This window comes from Acinonyx jubatus, chromosome C2 (genome assembly GCF_027475565.1).
Source record: "Acinonyx jubatus isolate Ajub_Pintada_27869175 chromosome C2, VMU_Ajub_asm_v1.0, whole genome shotgun sequence".
In the NCBI taxonomy this organism is placed as follows: domain Eukaryota; kingdom Metazoa; phylum Chordata; class Mammalia; order Carnivora; family Felidae; genus Acinonyx; species Acinonyx jubatus.
The window spans coordinates 148,311,574-148,329,165 of NC_069384.1; the positions used below are offsets into that span (position 1 = coordinate 148,311,574).

A 17,592-nucleotide genomic window follows, 5' to 3' on the forward strand; every position below is an offset into this window, starting at 1 on the left:
AGAGACTGAGCGAGTAGGGGAGGGACAGAGAGGGGGGATAGGCAATCTGAAGCAGGCTCTGCGGAGCTTGAGAATCTGTGCTGTCAGCAGCAGAGCCTGACGCAGGGCTCGAACTCGTAAACTGTGGGATCATGACCTGAGCCAAAACCGAGAGTCTGGCACTTAACCGACGGAGCCACCCGGGCACCCTGCCCTTTTCTCTTTATTTATTTATTTATTTTTAATTTTTTTTTTTTTAACGTTATTTATTTTTGAGACAGGGAGAGACAGAGCATGAACGGGGGAGGGGTAGACAGAGAGGGAGACACAGAATCCGAAACAGGCTCCAGGCTCCGAGCCATCAGCCCAGAGCCCGACGCGGGGCTCAAACTCACGGACCGCGAGATCGTGACCGAGCTGAAGTCGGACGCTTAACCGACTGAGCCACCCAGGCGCCCCATGCCCTTTTCTCTTTAAATACTGACCTGGCTCCAGCTCTCTGAGCAGAAATCCCAGCTGCTTGAGTTGAAGGCACTGAGGGAGAAGCTCCCTGAGAGATTGAAAGCGCTGGCTGTGTAGTAGAACCCTGCAAATGCCTGGAAGGACGTAACACAGAAGGAAGTTAGTTCTCAGAATGGGACACACCATGGAGCTTTCAGGCTAGGGGAATAAGAGAGGGGGAAGCAGGTGAACAGAAGAGAAACAGAAAGGTGAGAAGTAAATACTCACTGGGGGAAAAAAGGATGCTTTTGGGCGGGTTTTGCTCTTACCACAAATGTCCCTTTAACTTTTGGCTGATAGACCCCATCAAAGGAACAGGCTTCTTGGTCACGGCAAGCTGTGAAGTCAAACAGGGAAGCCACCTTTTCCCTACACAGCGATGGGTCCCCGGTTCCTCCAACAGTGATGATGTCGTCAGGGTTGTAACTGACAGGCCTCAGGTCTGCTGTGCACAGGCTGTCAAATATGTAGCCCCCGGTGAAGGTGGTGAGATAATTCCGAGGGTAGCAGGGGTTGATGAGATTGGTTTGGGTGGGAGAATCCTGCAGGTACAAGAGTGAGGTGTCAGAAACCACTTTTTGGTGGGGGGGTGGGGGGCGGGGGGGGGCAAGTGTTCCCCTCTTGCAAAGTCTCACTATTGTTACCCTCCAGTGCCAAGAGAGAAATGGATGAAAACATGCCGTTCTGGGTCAGCCCGTGCCTGAAGGCAACTCCCAGGTTGCCTCGATACGTCCAGTGGGGGTGGGTGAACAGTTAGCCCTGCACCAGCCACCACGCTGGGCTCTCGCTCACATTACCGGACCCACCCCCCACGACAGTCCTGTGAAGCAGGTTTTAGGAAATCCATTTTGAGGAGAACACAAGACATGTTGAGAATAATTGATCAATTTGAATAGAATATTATCTATCCACCGACTAAATGACCCAGAAGTTTGCAAATAAGTATATTGTGAAAATGAGGGCTCCCTCCCCACCATGTCTAGCCACGAGATCCCCTCCTTAGAAGTAACCACTCTTGCCAGTTTTTGTGATTTCCTACCGGAGATTTTGTGTATACTTCTAGTACACATATACAAATATCTTTTCTTCTCCTCCCTCTTCCTTCTTCTAAAAACTGTAAGTGGTAGTACTCTATACACAGTTACACCCTTTGCTTTTCTTACTGAAAAACGTATCTTCAGATCTTTCCGTTCACTGTACATATAGAATGGCCTCTTCTTTTTAGTAGCTGCATAGCCCTCCGCTGTACAAATCAACTACAGTTTATTTAAGGTATCTCCTCTATGTGAACATTTAGATGGTTTCCAATCATTCTGCCATTATAAACAACGCTGCAACAAATATCCTTATTCATAAAAATCTTTGATCCACTTGTAATTTATTTGGCATAAAGACTGTTGTAGCGACCTGACTTGACTTTTTCCAAATGACTATCCAATATTTTACTTACTGGTGAAAAATGCTCCGTTTTATCTTATGCTAAATTCCAAAATGTGTAGGGTCCTATTTATGGACTCTCTTTTCTAAGGAATTGTATTTGAACTTTGCCCAATCTCAAAACCACTCATTTTGACTCAGTCACATTTTGGCTTCAGACAATATTTATTCCAACTCCTTTAATTTACTGATGAGGAAATTGAGGTACGTATCAAGGTAATGCAATCATTTAACAAAGGTCAGTGACAGGACTTCACACAAAATCCTACAGAAGTCCAACACTCATCCAGTATAACTCTAATGAGTGTCCTCCAGAAAGATCTTACTATGACTGAATCTGTGAAGGCAACAAATAGGTTCCTCTCTGCTTCAATGGTATGAAGAAAATCCATGATTTCCAAAAATTGTTATGTGTAATTTGTAACATGTCACACCAGGGTCACCCTGTGGTGGAAATACTATTTTAAAGGGAAAAAGAAAAGAAAAGAAATACCTGGTTATTTAATTTCCCCCTCCAAATCTGACATGCTTTTAAGATAGTTAAAATAAAATACATTATTTCTGGCGTGGCCTGGACAGGAAGCAAGATATAAATTGTTTCTGGCTTGGAACATAGAAGCAGCTCAGGAAAGATGATTTCTGTGCTCTTTTTGGAGTTTGAATTATTTTTTATGCCTTCTTTAAATATAATTTGCCAATAGGCCAAGCTGTTCAGGCCCTCAACATGGAACAAATCTCGCCTGAACTTAGTATTTGCAGGACATTGGCACTAAAGGGTCAACCATTAGGCTTCAGAGCAAAAAAGGCCACTGGAAAACTATTGCATAACTTGATCTCAGGGTAAATCCTATCAAAAGTGGAAAGACAATGATAGGAACTATTCTTAATAGTGATAGGAACTATTAAAAAACACATAGGAAACTAATTTAAAAGGAAGGTACGGGACCCATAATGAAAACGAGAAGTTTTATTGAAGGATGCAAACCAAGAACTAAATAATTGGAACAATATTTTGTAATTCTACACAGAAATTCCTAACATCATTAATAAGCCAGTATTTTACCAAATTAATTTGCAGTCAATGCAACTGCAATCATAATCTCAATGAAAAAAAAGTTCCACTTTGTTGCTACTTTGAACGATTTTGAAGTTTAAAATAAATGTCTCAGAGTAGAAAAACAAACTTTTGCAACTAGAATAACATGATACTGGCTCAAGAATGGAAAAACGGGTGAATATAATAGGGAATTCAGAAGCAGATCCTCATTATCCAAGGACTTATTAATGGAATGGCTCAGGATCCCTAAAATTCTCAGATTGCAAAAGGTCATCACAACATTGTTGGTGGGAATCTGGATGGGTTTGTGTTGGAAGATTGCCTATTTTTCCACTTATATTTCTCATAAAATCTCATTCCTTCGATTAAGGTTACGTGCACAAGAAGGTTTACGGTATTATTGTTGCTGCAGCAAAACAGGACATAGCCTGTAGTCCATCAGGATCGGAATGGTTGACAAATTGTGAAATCTTAAAGGATCAAGAAAACAAGTTAGATATTGATCTGGAAAGTCTAGAATAACAATGCATCAAGCTGTGAACAGTGAAGACATTAGGTGACTAGCATTGGAAAGTCATTTTTACTTCAATGCGTTTTTTGCATGCTTTGACATTTTCACAATAAAAATGCACTTGTCTTTTATAAGAAAACGACCTATCTCGTTTTTCTTTTTAAATAATGGTGCTTGGAATATTATGCGTCCATAAAAATAATAAGTTCAAAGGCTACTGAGCAACACAGGCAATTGCTCATGATATATTGTTAAGTAAAGGAAAAAGCTGGAGGGGCGCCCGGTGGCTCAGTCGGTTAAGTGTCTGACCCGATTTCGGCCCAGGTCATGATCTCATGGTTTGTGAGATCAGGCCCCGTGTCGGGCTCAGTGCTGACAGCGTGGAGCCTGCTTGGGATTCTCTCTCCCTCTCTGCCCCTCCCCTGCTCATGCTCGCTCTCTCTCTCTCTCTCTCTCAAAATAAATATATAAACATTAGAAAACAAGGAAAAGGCTAGATATAAAACTATATATAGCATATGAAGCCAAATTTGTAAATATACATATTCATGCATGAAAAAAAAAACTGGAAGAAAATGCAACAGTATGTTTATGGTGGTTAATTCTAGGGTTCTTTGGTTTTATTATTTATATTTTTGTGTGTCTGTGTCTGCATTTTCTAATTTTTTTTTCACTGAACATGTTTTACTTTAAAAATAGAAGACGGACGCCTGGGTGGCTCAGTCAGTTAAGCGTCCGACTTCGGCTCAGGTCATGATCTCACGGTCCGTGAGTTCGAGCCCCGCGTCGGGCTCTGTGCTGACAGCTCAGAGCCTGAAGCCTGTTTCAGATTCTGTGTCTCCCTCTCTCTGACCCTCCCCCGTTCATGCTCTGACTCTCTCTGTCTCAAAAATAAATAAACGTTGAAAAATTTTTTTTTAAAAACAGAAGAAAAAGTCTTAAAAAGGGGAAGAAAGAAAGTGAATGCGTGTCCTTAGCATCTAAAAATGCTGTCACCCTGGGGCAACTGGAGGCTTGTTCATATGAAAACAGGCTGCAAAGTATGGCTCCAGGTACCATCCACACCAGACTGGGACACATGAGGAAACCAGATCCAGACCTGGTGGAATTTACTCAGCCAGTGTTCATGATGTAATAATCTTTGTGAACCTTCTAAGCCGGGGCTTGGCAACATGTATTTGGCACATGAAAGTACTGGCCAGACAGGTTGGGATGTGCATCTGTGGGTGATTGTCAGCACACTTGGATCCTTTCCCTCACCTGAGTCAGAAGGCTTTGCGGGCAGAGCCACCTTCTCAGGCATCCGGAGGCTACCAGGCAAGTTGGAGAGCTGCCCCTGTCCCTCTGAACTGACTGTCCACATTAGAGGGTGGGATCGCCCACCTCTGCCCCCAGGCCAGGCTCACACCTTGAGACCTACGTTCTCAAACCCAAGTGAGACCTCAGACAGGTCGAGTATTGGCTTCTCTACTGTAGGTTCTTGGATACGTGGATAATCATTCTTTTTTTTTATTTTTTTATTATTTTTGAGAGGAGGGGAGGGACGGGGGGGGGGGAGAGAGAATCCCAAGCAGGCTCTGCGTTGTCAGCACAGAGCTGGACGGACATGGGGCTCGATCTCACAAACCATGAGATCATGACCTAAGCCAAAATCAAGAGTCAGATGCTTAACTGCCTGAGCCACCCAGGTACCCCGACATAGATAATCATTCTTTTTTTTTTTTTAATTTTTAATGTTTGTTTATTTTTGAGAAAGAGAGAATGAGCAGGGGGAGGGGCAGAGAGAGAAGGAGACACAGAATCCGAAGCAGGCTCCAGGCTCTGAGCTGTCGGCATGGAACCCGATGCAGGGCTCGAACCCACGAGCAGCGAGATCATGACCTGAGCCGAAGTGGGACGTTCAACCGACTGAGCCACCCAGGCGCCCCAATAATCACTCTTTAATAAACTTTGTAAAAATAAACACATGCACACATTTTCCTCAGGGCCAGTCGAATTTAAAAGGTCAGCTTCTCTGACCTTCACTCCCTCTGGGAAAAGGATGATTTCACCTGCCCCTTCTCCTGTTTCGAGTTCAGAGGAGCCCCCTGCCCTCTGCCCCCACTAGGGTCAGAACTGGAGGGAGAGGCATTAAGCATTGCCAGAAATAAAAGGAGATGGAGAAAAGAGGTGTTTCCAGAGTTTCTCTCCTGGACAGAAGAGCATGTTGGCTGAAGTACGTTAGCAAGCGATCAGGGATGAGTAGAGGTCATGGAGACCTTGCTAGGGAGGATCGATCCGGTTCCCTGTGGGGCTCCCTTTGGCCAAGTGGGGGTGGTGTGAGTCTGGGGTGGGCACTGGGTCTCCCGAGCCCCAAGGGCTGCCTGCAGGGTCCCCCACTCTGTCCTCCCCAGGCAGTGTGCAGCCTCTCCCAACAAGGCATGTCACAGGCATGTGTACCGGGGCTCCAGCCTTTCCTGGGAGGCTCAAAGTTTTGGGGAGCGGCCGGATCCGGAGGTGAATTCTCACGCACATCCCTGCATGACTACTCAGTAAATGCAGGGGTCTGAAGATGTCAGTTTTGCCGATGGCACTTTGCTGAGCCAGCCCATTGTTCCCTCAGGCTAGTGGCTGGGGGTGGGGGGCACTGCTTCCTTCCTCAGCTGCCCAAGTAGGCGGCAGGGGTGGGGATTAACCAATGGTGCTGTGTCCACTATGTTCACAGGCTGACCCAGCCCTTGTCCCCTGCCCCTGGGTCTCACCAGAAGCCAGGATCTGTGGCCTCTGGCTGGCCTCATGCCCCTCTAGGTGGTCAAAGTCCCTTTCTTTCATTTTCATTTTCCCTGCTCAGCCATGCATGGTTGAGACTGATGTCCCCCGAGCACTGGAATTTGGGGTCTAGGGTATCCCTGGAGTCAGTGCTGACTGACACACACACCACGCCAACACTGAGTTTATATTAACGACAACCTCGGGGCGCCTGGAGCCCGCTTCCGATTCTGTGTCTCCCTCTCTCTCTGCCCCTCCCCCCACTCAAGCTCTGTCTCTGTCTCTCTCAAAAAAATAAACATTAAAGAAATACTAATTATATATTAATGACAAGCTTCCAGTTGATGCCTGCAGAAGCCGTCTGGGCCAAGGGACAGTTACTGTATCAATTACTGACCAATGTGATGGCATTCAGTTACTCCCAAATCCCACCATACAAAGGGCATCAAACCTACCTAGTACAGGCCCATCTAAAAGGAGGCCGCACCCAGGGAGGGCTCAGTCCTCTCCCCTGTCAGCAAATATTTCTCTTGGGACCACTTTCATTATCTTGTCAGCACTCGGGGGAGTCACAAAATTCTCAGGTTTATTTAGCTGTTGGTTTAAAGCCGCTTGTGTCCGTAAAGGGATCCCAGGTCTTGAATCATTTGCCAAACATCTGGTGCCCTGTAATTTCCCTAGACTTCGGACTCAAATACACTGGAAGTGGTCAGTACAACACAGGGAGCGGGCGAGCAAGCTCGGACCCCCGTTGAGTGAACTGGCAAACTGGTCTTGTTTCCGATCCCATCAGAAGATGGATGGGCAGACCCCAGAAGGCGCCCTCCCCTCCAGACCCCCAAAGGAACGCCTGCTGCCCTCCCCTCCCCTTCCCCTCCACCCGCCCTCCCCACTCCCCCACCCCTCCCCCCCCCCCCCCCCCCCCCGGCTCAGGTACCTGAAGAAGTATGGCCAGAAACCTCTTCTCAGCCTCATTGCGGCCGTAGCACTGGAAGCTATGTGTGTAGAGCGAGTACACGTAGCCGTAGAGGGACACTTTCATGATGTGGCTGCTGTTCAGCCCCACCTTGTCTCCGGCCGCGAAGGATATTTGGGTAGAGGCACCACCTAAATCCAGGGCACCTGTGGTCTCCACTCCGTTTGGATGCACCCACATATGCCACAGGTTCTTCTGCACGGTGGGGAAAGGAAACGAGAGAAAAGGCCAGAGGCACCATCTCTGTTTGCCCGGGACTCTCCACCCAAGGCCCAGCTCTTTTTGCTAAGAAGTCTGACAAGAGCATCTGGAGGCCGAAACGCTCTTTTATTTCAAGGGTGGCGAACTCAAATGCTTCCAGGGGCTAGACAGGCAACATAAACGAATGAGGTAGGTTAGGTGGGGACGACAGGGAAGGTTAGGTGGGGGACTGTGGCAAACTGGGGACCGCACGAGCCACGTTCCGTTCCGGTCTAGCCACACTCTTCTGGTTGGTTGTTGCCAACGTGAGCCCACTGGGACCAGTGCTTCCAGCTTTTGCGGGTTGTGGGGGTCAGGGAAAGCTAGAAGTGTGGATTTGTATGTGACGTTTCTTTGTGTGTGTGTGTGTGTGTGTGTGTGTGTGTGTGTGTGACATTTCTAAAATATGAACTGCTGGCAATTAACTAAAATTTAAGAATATATTTGAGGGGGAACAAGATAGGTGTTGGGCTGGATAAGGCTCACGTCCTCTGTAACATGGTGATTGTCCCTTGGGGTCGGCTTTCCTTTGCACAAGGGGCAGGGCAGGGTAAGGGACCCGGGGACACAGGACGGTTTGGGAAGCAGACTGCCTGAGGGCTCTGGAAGTTCCAGAGGGCTGCGGAGCTTCTTAGAAGAGTCATTCTCCAGCTACCCTTCAAAAAACCCACAGCCTTTAGATTTAGATCCCCCCCACCTCCAATTTCTTATCAGCTAGTAAAGTGATGCTATTCCCTCTCCCCCGTGCATTTGGTCCTATTTACGATGCAGTGTTTTTGCCCCAGCTCTATGTGTATTTTCTTAGCTATTGTCTCATCGTTGTTTCCTCAATGCAGTATATGATAGGGATGACACAGGACAGATGCCCCTGTCAGCATGCACCTCTGCTTACGTGACCACCCACAGGGGACGGGGTAGATAGCAAAATTAAAAACCATGCATTTGTTTTCACACACCTCCAGGAAATTTCCCATTAAATAGTTGGCTGTAATCCATCCATATATCCCTTCCTCTTGCCCAGAAATGATTTGAGCACCCCTAAAATCAAAGGGCTGGGACTTGAAGTAGTTTTGGATGCTGGCAAGGACTTCATTAGCTGCTGTTTCATTCTGTAACCTATGCAAGGCACAGAACACAAAAGGCTGAGTGCCTGGACAAGAGAGTCTTCAAATAATCTCACTCAGGTGAAAAGGCAAACCTCCCCACCCCTCCACTGGCAGGGATGGTTTTCCAGATGTGTGCAAAACTGGCAACCTTTCGCAGGTCAAAACCTCCCAGGCAACCAAGGCAGATGCCCTTGTTACCTGTCACACCGCCAGGCAGACAAACGGCTTTACGTAAAAACACCCCTTGCTCTCTCCTCCCCTACCTGTTCCTGTCTCGTTCGCTAGCAACCAGCTGATCAAAAGGGCCTTCTGCTCAATCACCATTGCTCTGTCTCAGATCAGCACAGGCAAGGGGGTTGGTGAAGGCATAGGGGCGGCATAAGGAATCCGCTGGGGGCATCATATAGAGGAGCCCTCGCCAGGCCAGAAGGAAGGGGGATCTTTAGGAGGAGGGGGGGGAAAGAAAGAGGGTTAGGCGTTCAGCAGTCGCTGCTTTGCTCTCAGGGAAGGCTTCATCATGAGGGTATATAACGGCTATCATGGCCGTCAGTGGATTGGAATCCATCAGTGCGCTGACCCACGGGAAAGTGGAAACACAGTATTCTAATATCACCCATGACGGGGCATTATACTATTGTTCACTGGCTGCCATTTTACCTTATGGAAGCACATTCACTTGGGAGGGTACCTCCCGTTTCATCACGGGGTTAAGAAAACCAGGGCACTGGCTCACTATTGGCTCAAGGAGGAGAAAGAGCCACGCCACAAGCTGAGGTCCATTCTAATTCAGCCACAAGTGATCACTGTTTGGAAAATAATCCAAGAGTCTTCCTAGTTTTATCAGTTCCGCTCCCAGAGGATTCTCATTAAATGCTTTTTTTTTTTTTTTTAATAGCTGACTTTTCCCTCAATGGAAACACCAGCTAGATCCTCAGAAGGAATGGATTACCATCAGAAAGTTTTACCAGGAGGAGTTAATATTTAATTTATTCAAATGGGACATTCACTGTTTTCCCAAGTGGCGAACTTCCTATTCCATGGTTTTTCTCAGGGGCTCTAAGTCACAGAGTCTTCTAGTTATTCCTCACTGAGAGGAGTGGGAGAAAAAGCAACTAAGAAAAAGTCGGATGCTTTGTTTCCATAAAAAAAGAGAAGGCAGAAGGAAGGCATTTCTGTATCATTTCTTTCAGGTGAACGCAATCATTTTGAAACACCCTGCAGATTCCAAGCGGGGCAAAGAAATGCAACTTTTTCCCACGTTCTGTTCGGTCAACGAGGATAGAGGGATAGAAACAAGGAGAGGAAAACCTCAAGGAACAGGCCCAATCCAACCGAGGGTGCTTCGTGATTTCTTTTAACCATCATGTTAAAGTGGCTCTGTTTGTTTGTTTCTGTGTATCTTCTTTATGCCCACACACATAATTTTATGTTACTGGCACCACAGACAAAGTGGCCTTGAAGCAATATGAGTGTCATCTTTTGGGGATAAAGCCTTATTTTCAAAGTTCAGAGCAGGCTTTACCCTGGGTAGATTTAAGTTTGATTTTTTTTTAAAAAAAACTATTTTTCTTGGGGCGCCTGGGTGGCTCAGTCGCTTGAGTGTCTGGCTCTTAATTTCGGCTCAGGTCATGATCTCAAGGTTCGTGAGTTTGAGCCCCACATCAGGCTCTGTGCTGACCATGCAGAGCCTACTTGAGATCCTCTGTCTCCCTCTCTCTCTGCCTTTCCCCTGTGAGCTCTCTCTCTCTCTCAAAAAGAAATAGACATTAAAGAAAAAGAAATATATTCTCTTAAAAAATAAAAATAAAAACTATTTTTCCTTTATTTCAAGGTCAAGGAGCTACAATAATGGGGAAAAAAAAGAGAGAGATCGAAAGGGCACGTGAACACAGTGCAACTGGGCTAAAAGTCATGGCTACAAATCTAGAAGGAACTGCTAAATTGAATGAAATGAGCTGTTTGTTTCCTAATAGCTGCAAAGGCTTTGCCTGAAGTGAAGTGCAGAAATTCCACTAACTTTTTTTAGAGGCAGGAGAGGGGCAGAGAATCCTAAGCAGACTCCACATCAGTGTGGAGCCTGACATGGGGCTCGATCTCACAACCGTGAGATCGTGAGCAGAGCTGAAATCAAGAGTTGGATGCTTAACTGACTGAACCACCCAGGCGCCCCAGTGAAAAACCACTCTTGTAAAGCAGATTGCAGCGAGATCGTGTCCGTGAGTAGACGCCACGTAACTGTGGGTCACACTCAGGATGGCTGCTAGCACACCGGGGTCAGAAGACCAGGCATCCAAAACAGTTTTTACTTTTCTAAAAAACTAGAGGTATACCCCATGGGATTTCATGTCACCTGCCTTTTTTTCCCCAGAGTTCTCGGGAAAATCACCAAGGTGGAGGGAATCCCTTTTAGAGCAGTCTCTTTCTGGGTATTAAAATAAAGACTAAAAGCGTCCCAACTTTTAGAGCCTAAATTTATGGCAGAATATGGGCTTCTTTCTTTCGGATTTGTCCCCAGGCAGAGAGTTACATTCTTGGCAAGGCTCAACACATTCTTGATTTCGGTCAGATGGGCTCCGTGGGGCCACCCCAGCCCTTACCTCAGCAAGCGCATCCCCGCCGTGGCCCCCAGGTAAATGCGGGTGGATCTATGGAGGTGGGCTGGAATCTGCCCCTGGACTTTTTGCATGCAATCCTCAAAGGCTTTGGGCACATCTTGGGGGTTTTTCCCATAGCTGGAGATCCCAGAGCCTGAGGAGCAAGCAGTCAGCACTTCTTAGCATTCCCAGGAACCAACAAGAGCACTACAACTTCGAAATAAACACCAGATCGGCTTTGGGAATCAGTGGGCTCGAGTAGGGGGGTTGAAAACAGGTGGAGGTGCTAAGTCCCGTGTGGTCACACTGAAGTGTCAACGCCCCAAATACAGAAGGAAGGAATTACAAAAGTGAAAACATGAAACAGGATCTGCTTAAGAAAAAGGTCTCATTACGGAAATTTCAAACATCAATAAAAGTAGGGAAGAAGGTATAATGGACCCCCTTGTACCCACCTCCCAGCTCTCACAATGATCACCTCTGGTGTCATCTGCTCTCTACTGCAGAGATGGTATTATTTCATTCCTTTTTTTTTTTTTAATTTTTTTTTAACGTTTATTTATTTTTGAGACAGAGAGAGACAGAGCATGAACGGGGGAGGGGCAGAGAGAGAGGGAGACACAGAATCGGAAACAGGCTCCAGGCTCTGAGCCAACAGCCCAGAGCCCGACGCGGGGCTCGAACTCACGGACCGTGAGATCGTGACCTGAGCTGAAGTCGGACGCTTAACCGACTGAGCCACCCAGGCGCCCCTCATTTCATTCTTGAAATACTTCACTATGTTTCACTAAAATATACAAATAATTCTTCTTCTTCTTCTTTTTGTTTAGCAATAATCGTATCTGCTTTTTGCCTCTCTAGTCTCCTTTCACACGACCTGCCTTTTGGAAAGTGTACTTGTGTTTTGGTTTGTTTAAAGATTTTATTTAAAAAATTTTTAATGTGTATTTGTTTTTGAGGGAGAGACAGAGCATGAGTGGGGGAGGGACAGAGAGAGAGGGAGACACAGAATCTGAACCAGGGTCCAGGCTCTGAGCTGTCAGCTGTCAAACTCGGGAACAGAGAGATCATGACTTGAGCCAATGTCAGATGCTCAACTGACTGAGCTACCCAGGCGCCCCTAAAGATTTCATTTTTAAGTGATCTCTACATATAACGCAGGGCTCGAACCTACAACTCCACGATCAAGAGTCACATGCTCCACTGACTGAGCCAGCAAGGTGCTCTAGTAAATTCACTTCTTCACAGAATTTCCACCCAATGGGTTTTGAGACACAGTAAAAGGTGGGACAGGAAAAATGAAACAAAAATTCAAATCTATTCCATGTGTTCAAACATAGAGGGAAAAAAGGAATCTTGTCATGATTTATCTTCAGGAAACGTTGTGGCATAACTATATGTAATTTAAGATGTTGTCCTAAACATTAAATACGAAAGAATATCAAAAAGTCCACGTTTATCAATGTCAACAAGAAATAACACAGCTAGAGAGACCTATAACTCAAACAAACCCATGACAGGGTTCCTCAGCTTGGTCAGAAATCTCCATGAAGCTGAAATGAACGATCACAGAAAGAACTGAAAGTAGGGTTAGGCAAGAATTCTTTTAAAGCAGCGTGAGCGCCTGCCTGCTATTACGCCTGTAGAAATGACCAGAACCAAATTCTAGTTAAGGTGCCCGTTTTCTCCATATTCATCTTTTCCCTCCCTCTCCCCCTCCCCCCACCTCTCTCTTTTTCTCTCCCAGTTTGTTTGAATTAGAGTCCAAATAAATTCCATCCATTCCAGTTGGCTACTGTGTGTCTCTTGAGTCTCTCTTTTTTAAAAGATTATTTATTTATTTTGAGAGAGAGAGAGAGAGCGTGCACGCATGCACAAGTGGAGGAGGGGAAGAGAGAGAGAGAGAGGGAGAGAGAGAGAATCCCAAGCAGGCTCTGCACAGCCAGGGCACAGCCCCATGCAGGGCTCAAACCCATGAACCCCGAGATCATGACCTGAGCCGCAATCAGACGCTTAACCGACTGAGCCGCCCAAGGCGCCCGGGCTCTACTTTCAAAATACCTCTCAAATCTGAGCACTTCCTCCCCTCCCTCCCCAGCACTGTTCTAGATCAGTTTCTGCACGTTGCCACTACCCCCGTTTGGGGCCGGACAGTTCTTTGCTGTGGGGCCGTCCTGCGCACTGCGCAATGTTTAGCCGCATCCCTGGCCACCACTAGATGCCAGCAGTATCCCCAACCCCAGTGGGGACAACCAAAAATGTCCCCAGACATTGTTAAATGTTCTCTGGGGAGCAAACTCGCCCCACGCTGACAAGTGCAGTCTCGGCCAGACCACCGTCGCGTCGTAACTTCATGACATCATAACCTCATGACGTCATAATAGCCCTGGTGACCCAGCTTCCAGTCGCAGCCTCTGACTCCACGTCCTACATCCAGAATGCTCCGTGAAACGTAGAGGTCATATCCATGTTAGTCCCCTGACCAGAATCTCCTAGTGGCCTCCCAGTCTAGTCCGAGGAAGCCGCATCTGAGCGCAAGTCAGACGCCTCACTGCAGCTCAGGGCCTCCACGAGCTGGCCTTGGCCGAAGTTCTGGCCTCATCTCTCACCTTTCGTCCTCTTATTCATCCTGCCCCAGCCACACCGGCCCCTCTGCCTTTCCTAGAATACGCTGAGCGGCTTCCACCCCTGGCCTTCTCCCTTGCCGGGCCCTCTGTCCGGCACATTCTTCCCTCAAAAATGTGTATGGCTCACACTCTTGCACTTTGCCTCTGTGTAACTGTCCCCTCTTTGTCCTTCCCTGATGGTCCTGTCAAAAACAGCAGGACCGCTCTCTGTCCGCCTACCTCGCTGCTTTCTCCCTGACGTGTTTCACACCCATTTATTTCTGATCCATCGCCTTGATTCGAATGCAAGTTCCACAACAGCACAGACTTTGTATATTTTATTTATCTATTTATTTATCTTTTATTTTCAATTTATTGTTATCTATTTTTTTTTAAGTTTTTATGTTTATTTTTGAGAGACAGAGAGTGCGTGAGCAGGGGAGGGGGAGCGAAAGGGAGACACAGACCGGAAGCAGGCTCCAGGCTCTGAGCTGTCAGCACAGAGCCCGACGCGGGGTGCGAACTCATGAACGATGAGATCGTGACTTGAGCCGAAGTTGGATGTTTAACCGACTGAGCCGCCCAGGCGCCCCTATTTTTTATTTACTTTTCAATAAGCTCTATGCCCAATGTGGGGCTTGAACTCATGACCCCAAGATCAAGAGTCAGATGCTCCACCGACTGAGCCAGCCCGGTGCCCCTGTATATTTCAGTTTGGAATCCCCAGCAAGAACAGTTACCGGCAAACAGTTGGCACTCAATACATATTTATGAGATAAATGAATCAATCAGCCAATGAGATTTTCAAACCAGTATGAAACTCTATACTAAGGGGATCATGCAGTTCAATCTGGATCAGCCAGGGCTGCTCTCTGGAAAGGGACTGGTTAGGAACCTTGCTGGAATGTCAAAACTTGGGGTATCTGAGCATGCCACCTGAGACCTATTTGCATAAGGTCCCATAAGCCTCCTAGAGGGAAGTCGGGATTGGGCTCATGGGATCCTGGGATTCACAACCCTAAGAAAGGAGGGTTGGTATTGCTATTCCAATCTGGAGAAAGGTGGCTGGACAGATGACACAAAACTTACTCGAGGATATGTACCCAAGCAAAGGATGCTTTCAAAACTGTAATGGCCAGGTCCCCAAAGCAACTCCTTAAGGCCTTTCAGTGGAGGAGATGGCTACACTTAGGCCCCAGTAGAGTTCAAGCACTGGTTTAAAGGGAACACGTGAATGTCCTTTGTGGGAGGAGATAGCAGCAGGCTTGAGCACCGCACACCGGGAAAGACAGGAGGGGCGTGTAAGGGGACCGGTGCCCTCCAGGGAATGGCTTTACGACAAGCAGCCAGAGCTTCAGACACCAGCATGGGGACCAGCAGCTAAGGCAGCACCCGGTGAACTCAGGAAAACAGCGGCAAGTGAGGAGTGATGATACTCACCAGGTCCCTCCTCGCCCACAAGAAAGAAATCTCCAAGAGCCTGGGTATCTGGGAAACACTGCAGGGCAAGCAAGCGTTCACCACCCCCTCAGACTGGCCAAGGCAGGGGAGCCCTGGGAAATTTGCAACTGGGAAACCAGAAACCCAAATTATCCTTGGAGAAGCCACGTGTCTTCAAGGCGATGGCACTTGCCAAACTTCAACTCTGTATTTTGCGATTTAGTTTGTGGTCTTCTGGTCATTTGGAGTATATATATGGATCCCTGAGGCTACTATGATCAAAGGGAAGACTCATTTATGGATATGATGTGGGCTCCATGACCCTGCCCCTCCCCTAAATCACATCCTGGGTGGCCAAGGGCCCCTCCCATGAAGGTCACATCTACCCCTACAGCCAGAAGATCATCAGGACTGACTTGGCTGAATTGCTCTCTGGGTCTAAAGACAGATCTGGACAGACTAACTTCGTGGCAAGAATATCCAGGAGCTCTAAACCGTGCCATGAATAATAACAGCTAACACTTACTAAGTGCTTACCACGTGCATTTGCTACCTGCTTTACACATATCACGTCATTGAATCTTCAAATGATTCCCAGGGGATGGGCGTTACTATTCTCATGCTTCGTATTTTAGAGATGAAGAGGTCAAAACTCAGAGAGGTCAGAAACATCCCAGAACTCACACAGGAGGGATGAGGTGACGTCTTAACGACTACCCTACACGACCCTCTCTTTTCTGGAAGTGGCTGGTCTCACCTTTCAAAATGAACATCCTGCTGCCCTCTTTCACGCTTGAAGGGGAGGAGATGGCTCAGAAGTGAGGACAGCAGAGAGGGGATCTCCGGCTGAGCTCCGAGCAAGGCCGTGGCCACCCGTGTCTTGTGGATAACAACGCAATCGGTACTCAGAAAACATCCGAGTGCCCTGTTGTGAGAGAGGCCAGCCAGACGCCCCTTCAAATAAAGGCTTAGGGTCTCCGCTGTCCGCTCCTTCATGGTTTGCCTTAGCTGCAGACAGCTGCCTTGCTCAACGTCTTGCTCTTCCCAGGATGCCGCCATCCAACAACTGAGGGCAACGGGGATGTCGCAGCCTAGCCAACTTGGGCCATGCAAGATAACTGATCGCCCGGAGCTCCGTCAGGCCCATGTGGCAGTATGACTTCTCTTTCTGGCCAGTCCTCCTCCTTCTCCCTTCCCCCCACAGGTATGGATCTCTCACAATTACCTTGCATCCCAAACTCTGTCTCAATATCCGCTCATCGACAACCTAACCTGGACACCTAGGTACCAGGGTAGGTGAGCTCCTGGCTGCCCTCCATTGAAAGGCAGATGATCAGAATTCGCCCTGTTATTCAAAGATCTCTGTTAGTCTCCCTGTGGGAAAAGCTAATTCTGCTTCCCAGCTTTTTCAATGCCATGACCCCAGAGATGATTATCTTTGGGCAGATCATGGAGGCAAATGAAGGAGGCTGCTTGGGGCGGGGGGGAACCGGTCCAGGGTCTCTAACCTGTTGTCCGTGGGCTGAGGGTATACCTCAGTAACACATTCAGGATGTGTTAACATCCTGGTCAGGAAGCTCCAGGCCAAGTCAGAGATCATGATGCTCTGAAGAGGGTGGTTTTTAGAAAGGCACACACATAAGGGATGGATCACTGGGTTCTACTCCTGAAACCAATACTACACTGTGTTTGAATTTAAATAAATAATTTATTTAAACAATAAGTTATTTAAATAAATACATTTAAAAGAATAAAAAGGCACACACAGACACACACACACTAACTGGGGTTGGTTATGTGTACCAAAGACTTAATTGTGGGGTACTTGAGGCTCAGTCGGTTAAGTGTCTGACTCTGGGTTTCAGCTCAAGTCATGATCTCACGGTTTGTGGGTTCGAGCCCCACACTGGGCTCTGCACTGACAGTGTGGAGCCTGCTCAGGATTCTCTGTCTCCCTCTCTCTCTGCCCCTCCCCCCACTCATTCTCTCTTTCTCCCCCCTTCTCAAAAATAAATAAACCTTAAATATAAAAGACAAGATTATAAAACTTTCACTGAAGGATATCTTTATGATCTCAGGCTAAAGGATTTCTTAAATACACAAGAGCAAAACCATAAAAAAGAAGACTGATAATTGTGCCTACATAAAAAGAACTCCTATTCACCAAAAGACACAATGAAGAGACTTAAAAAGACAAGTCATTAGCTGTGAGGAAATATGAGAACAACATAATAATAATGCTAGCTGGGCACTCATATTCACAATATGTATAAAGAACTCCGGGGGCGCCTGGGTGGCTCAGTCGGTTAAGTGACCGACTTTAGCTCAGGTCATGGTCTCACGGTTCATGGCTTCGAGCCCCATGACGGGCTCTGTGCTGACAGCTCGGAGCCCGGA

General features: G+C 47.2%; 1 protein-coding gene and 1 long non-coding RNA gene across 4 annotated transcripts in view; one reads left to right on the forward strand and one right to left on the reverse strand.

The window, feature by feature from the left end:
- ENTPD3 (ectonucleoside triphosphate diphosphohydrolase 3) overlaps positions 1 to 17,592 on the reverse strand; it is a 37,700-nt gene that overhangs the window by 4,248 nt on the left and 15,860 nt on the right. For all 3 annotated transcript variants that reach the window (XM_027040757.2, XM_027040758.2, XM_053221631.1), the window contains 5 exons: positions 11,153 to 11,303; positions 8,406 to 8,565; positions 7,171 to 7,404; positions 750 to 1,022; positions 465 to 575 (listed from right to left, as the gene is read on the reverse strand). In XM_027040757.2, coding sequence (XP_026896558.1) covers positions 465 to 575; positions 750 to 1,022; positions 7,171 to 7,404; positions 8,406 to 8,565; positions 11,153 to 11,303 — 929 coding nt within the window. The remainder of the gene's footprint in view (positions 1 to 464; positions 576 to 749; positions 1,023 to 7,170; positions 7,405 to 8,405; positions 8,566 to 11,152; positions 11,304 to 17,592) is intronic.
- Positions 4,650 to 9,941, forward strand: LOC128315332 (uncharacterized). Its single transcript, XR_008298073.1, has 2 exons — positions 4,650 to 4,935; positions 9,746 to 9,941. It is a non-coding gene; the product is annotated as an uncharacterized LOC128315332 (long non-coding RNA).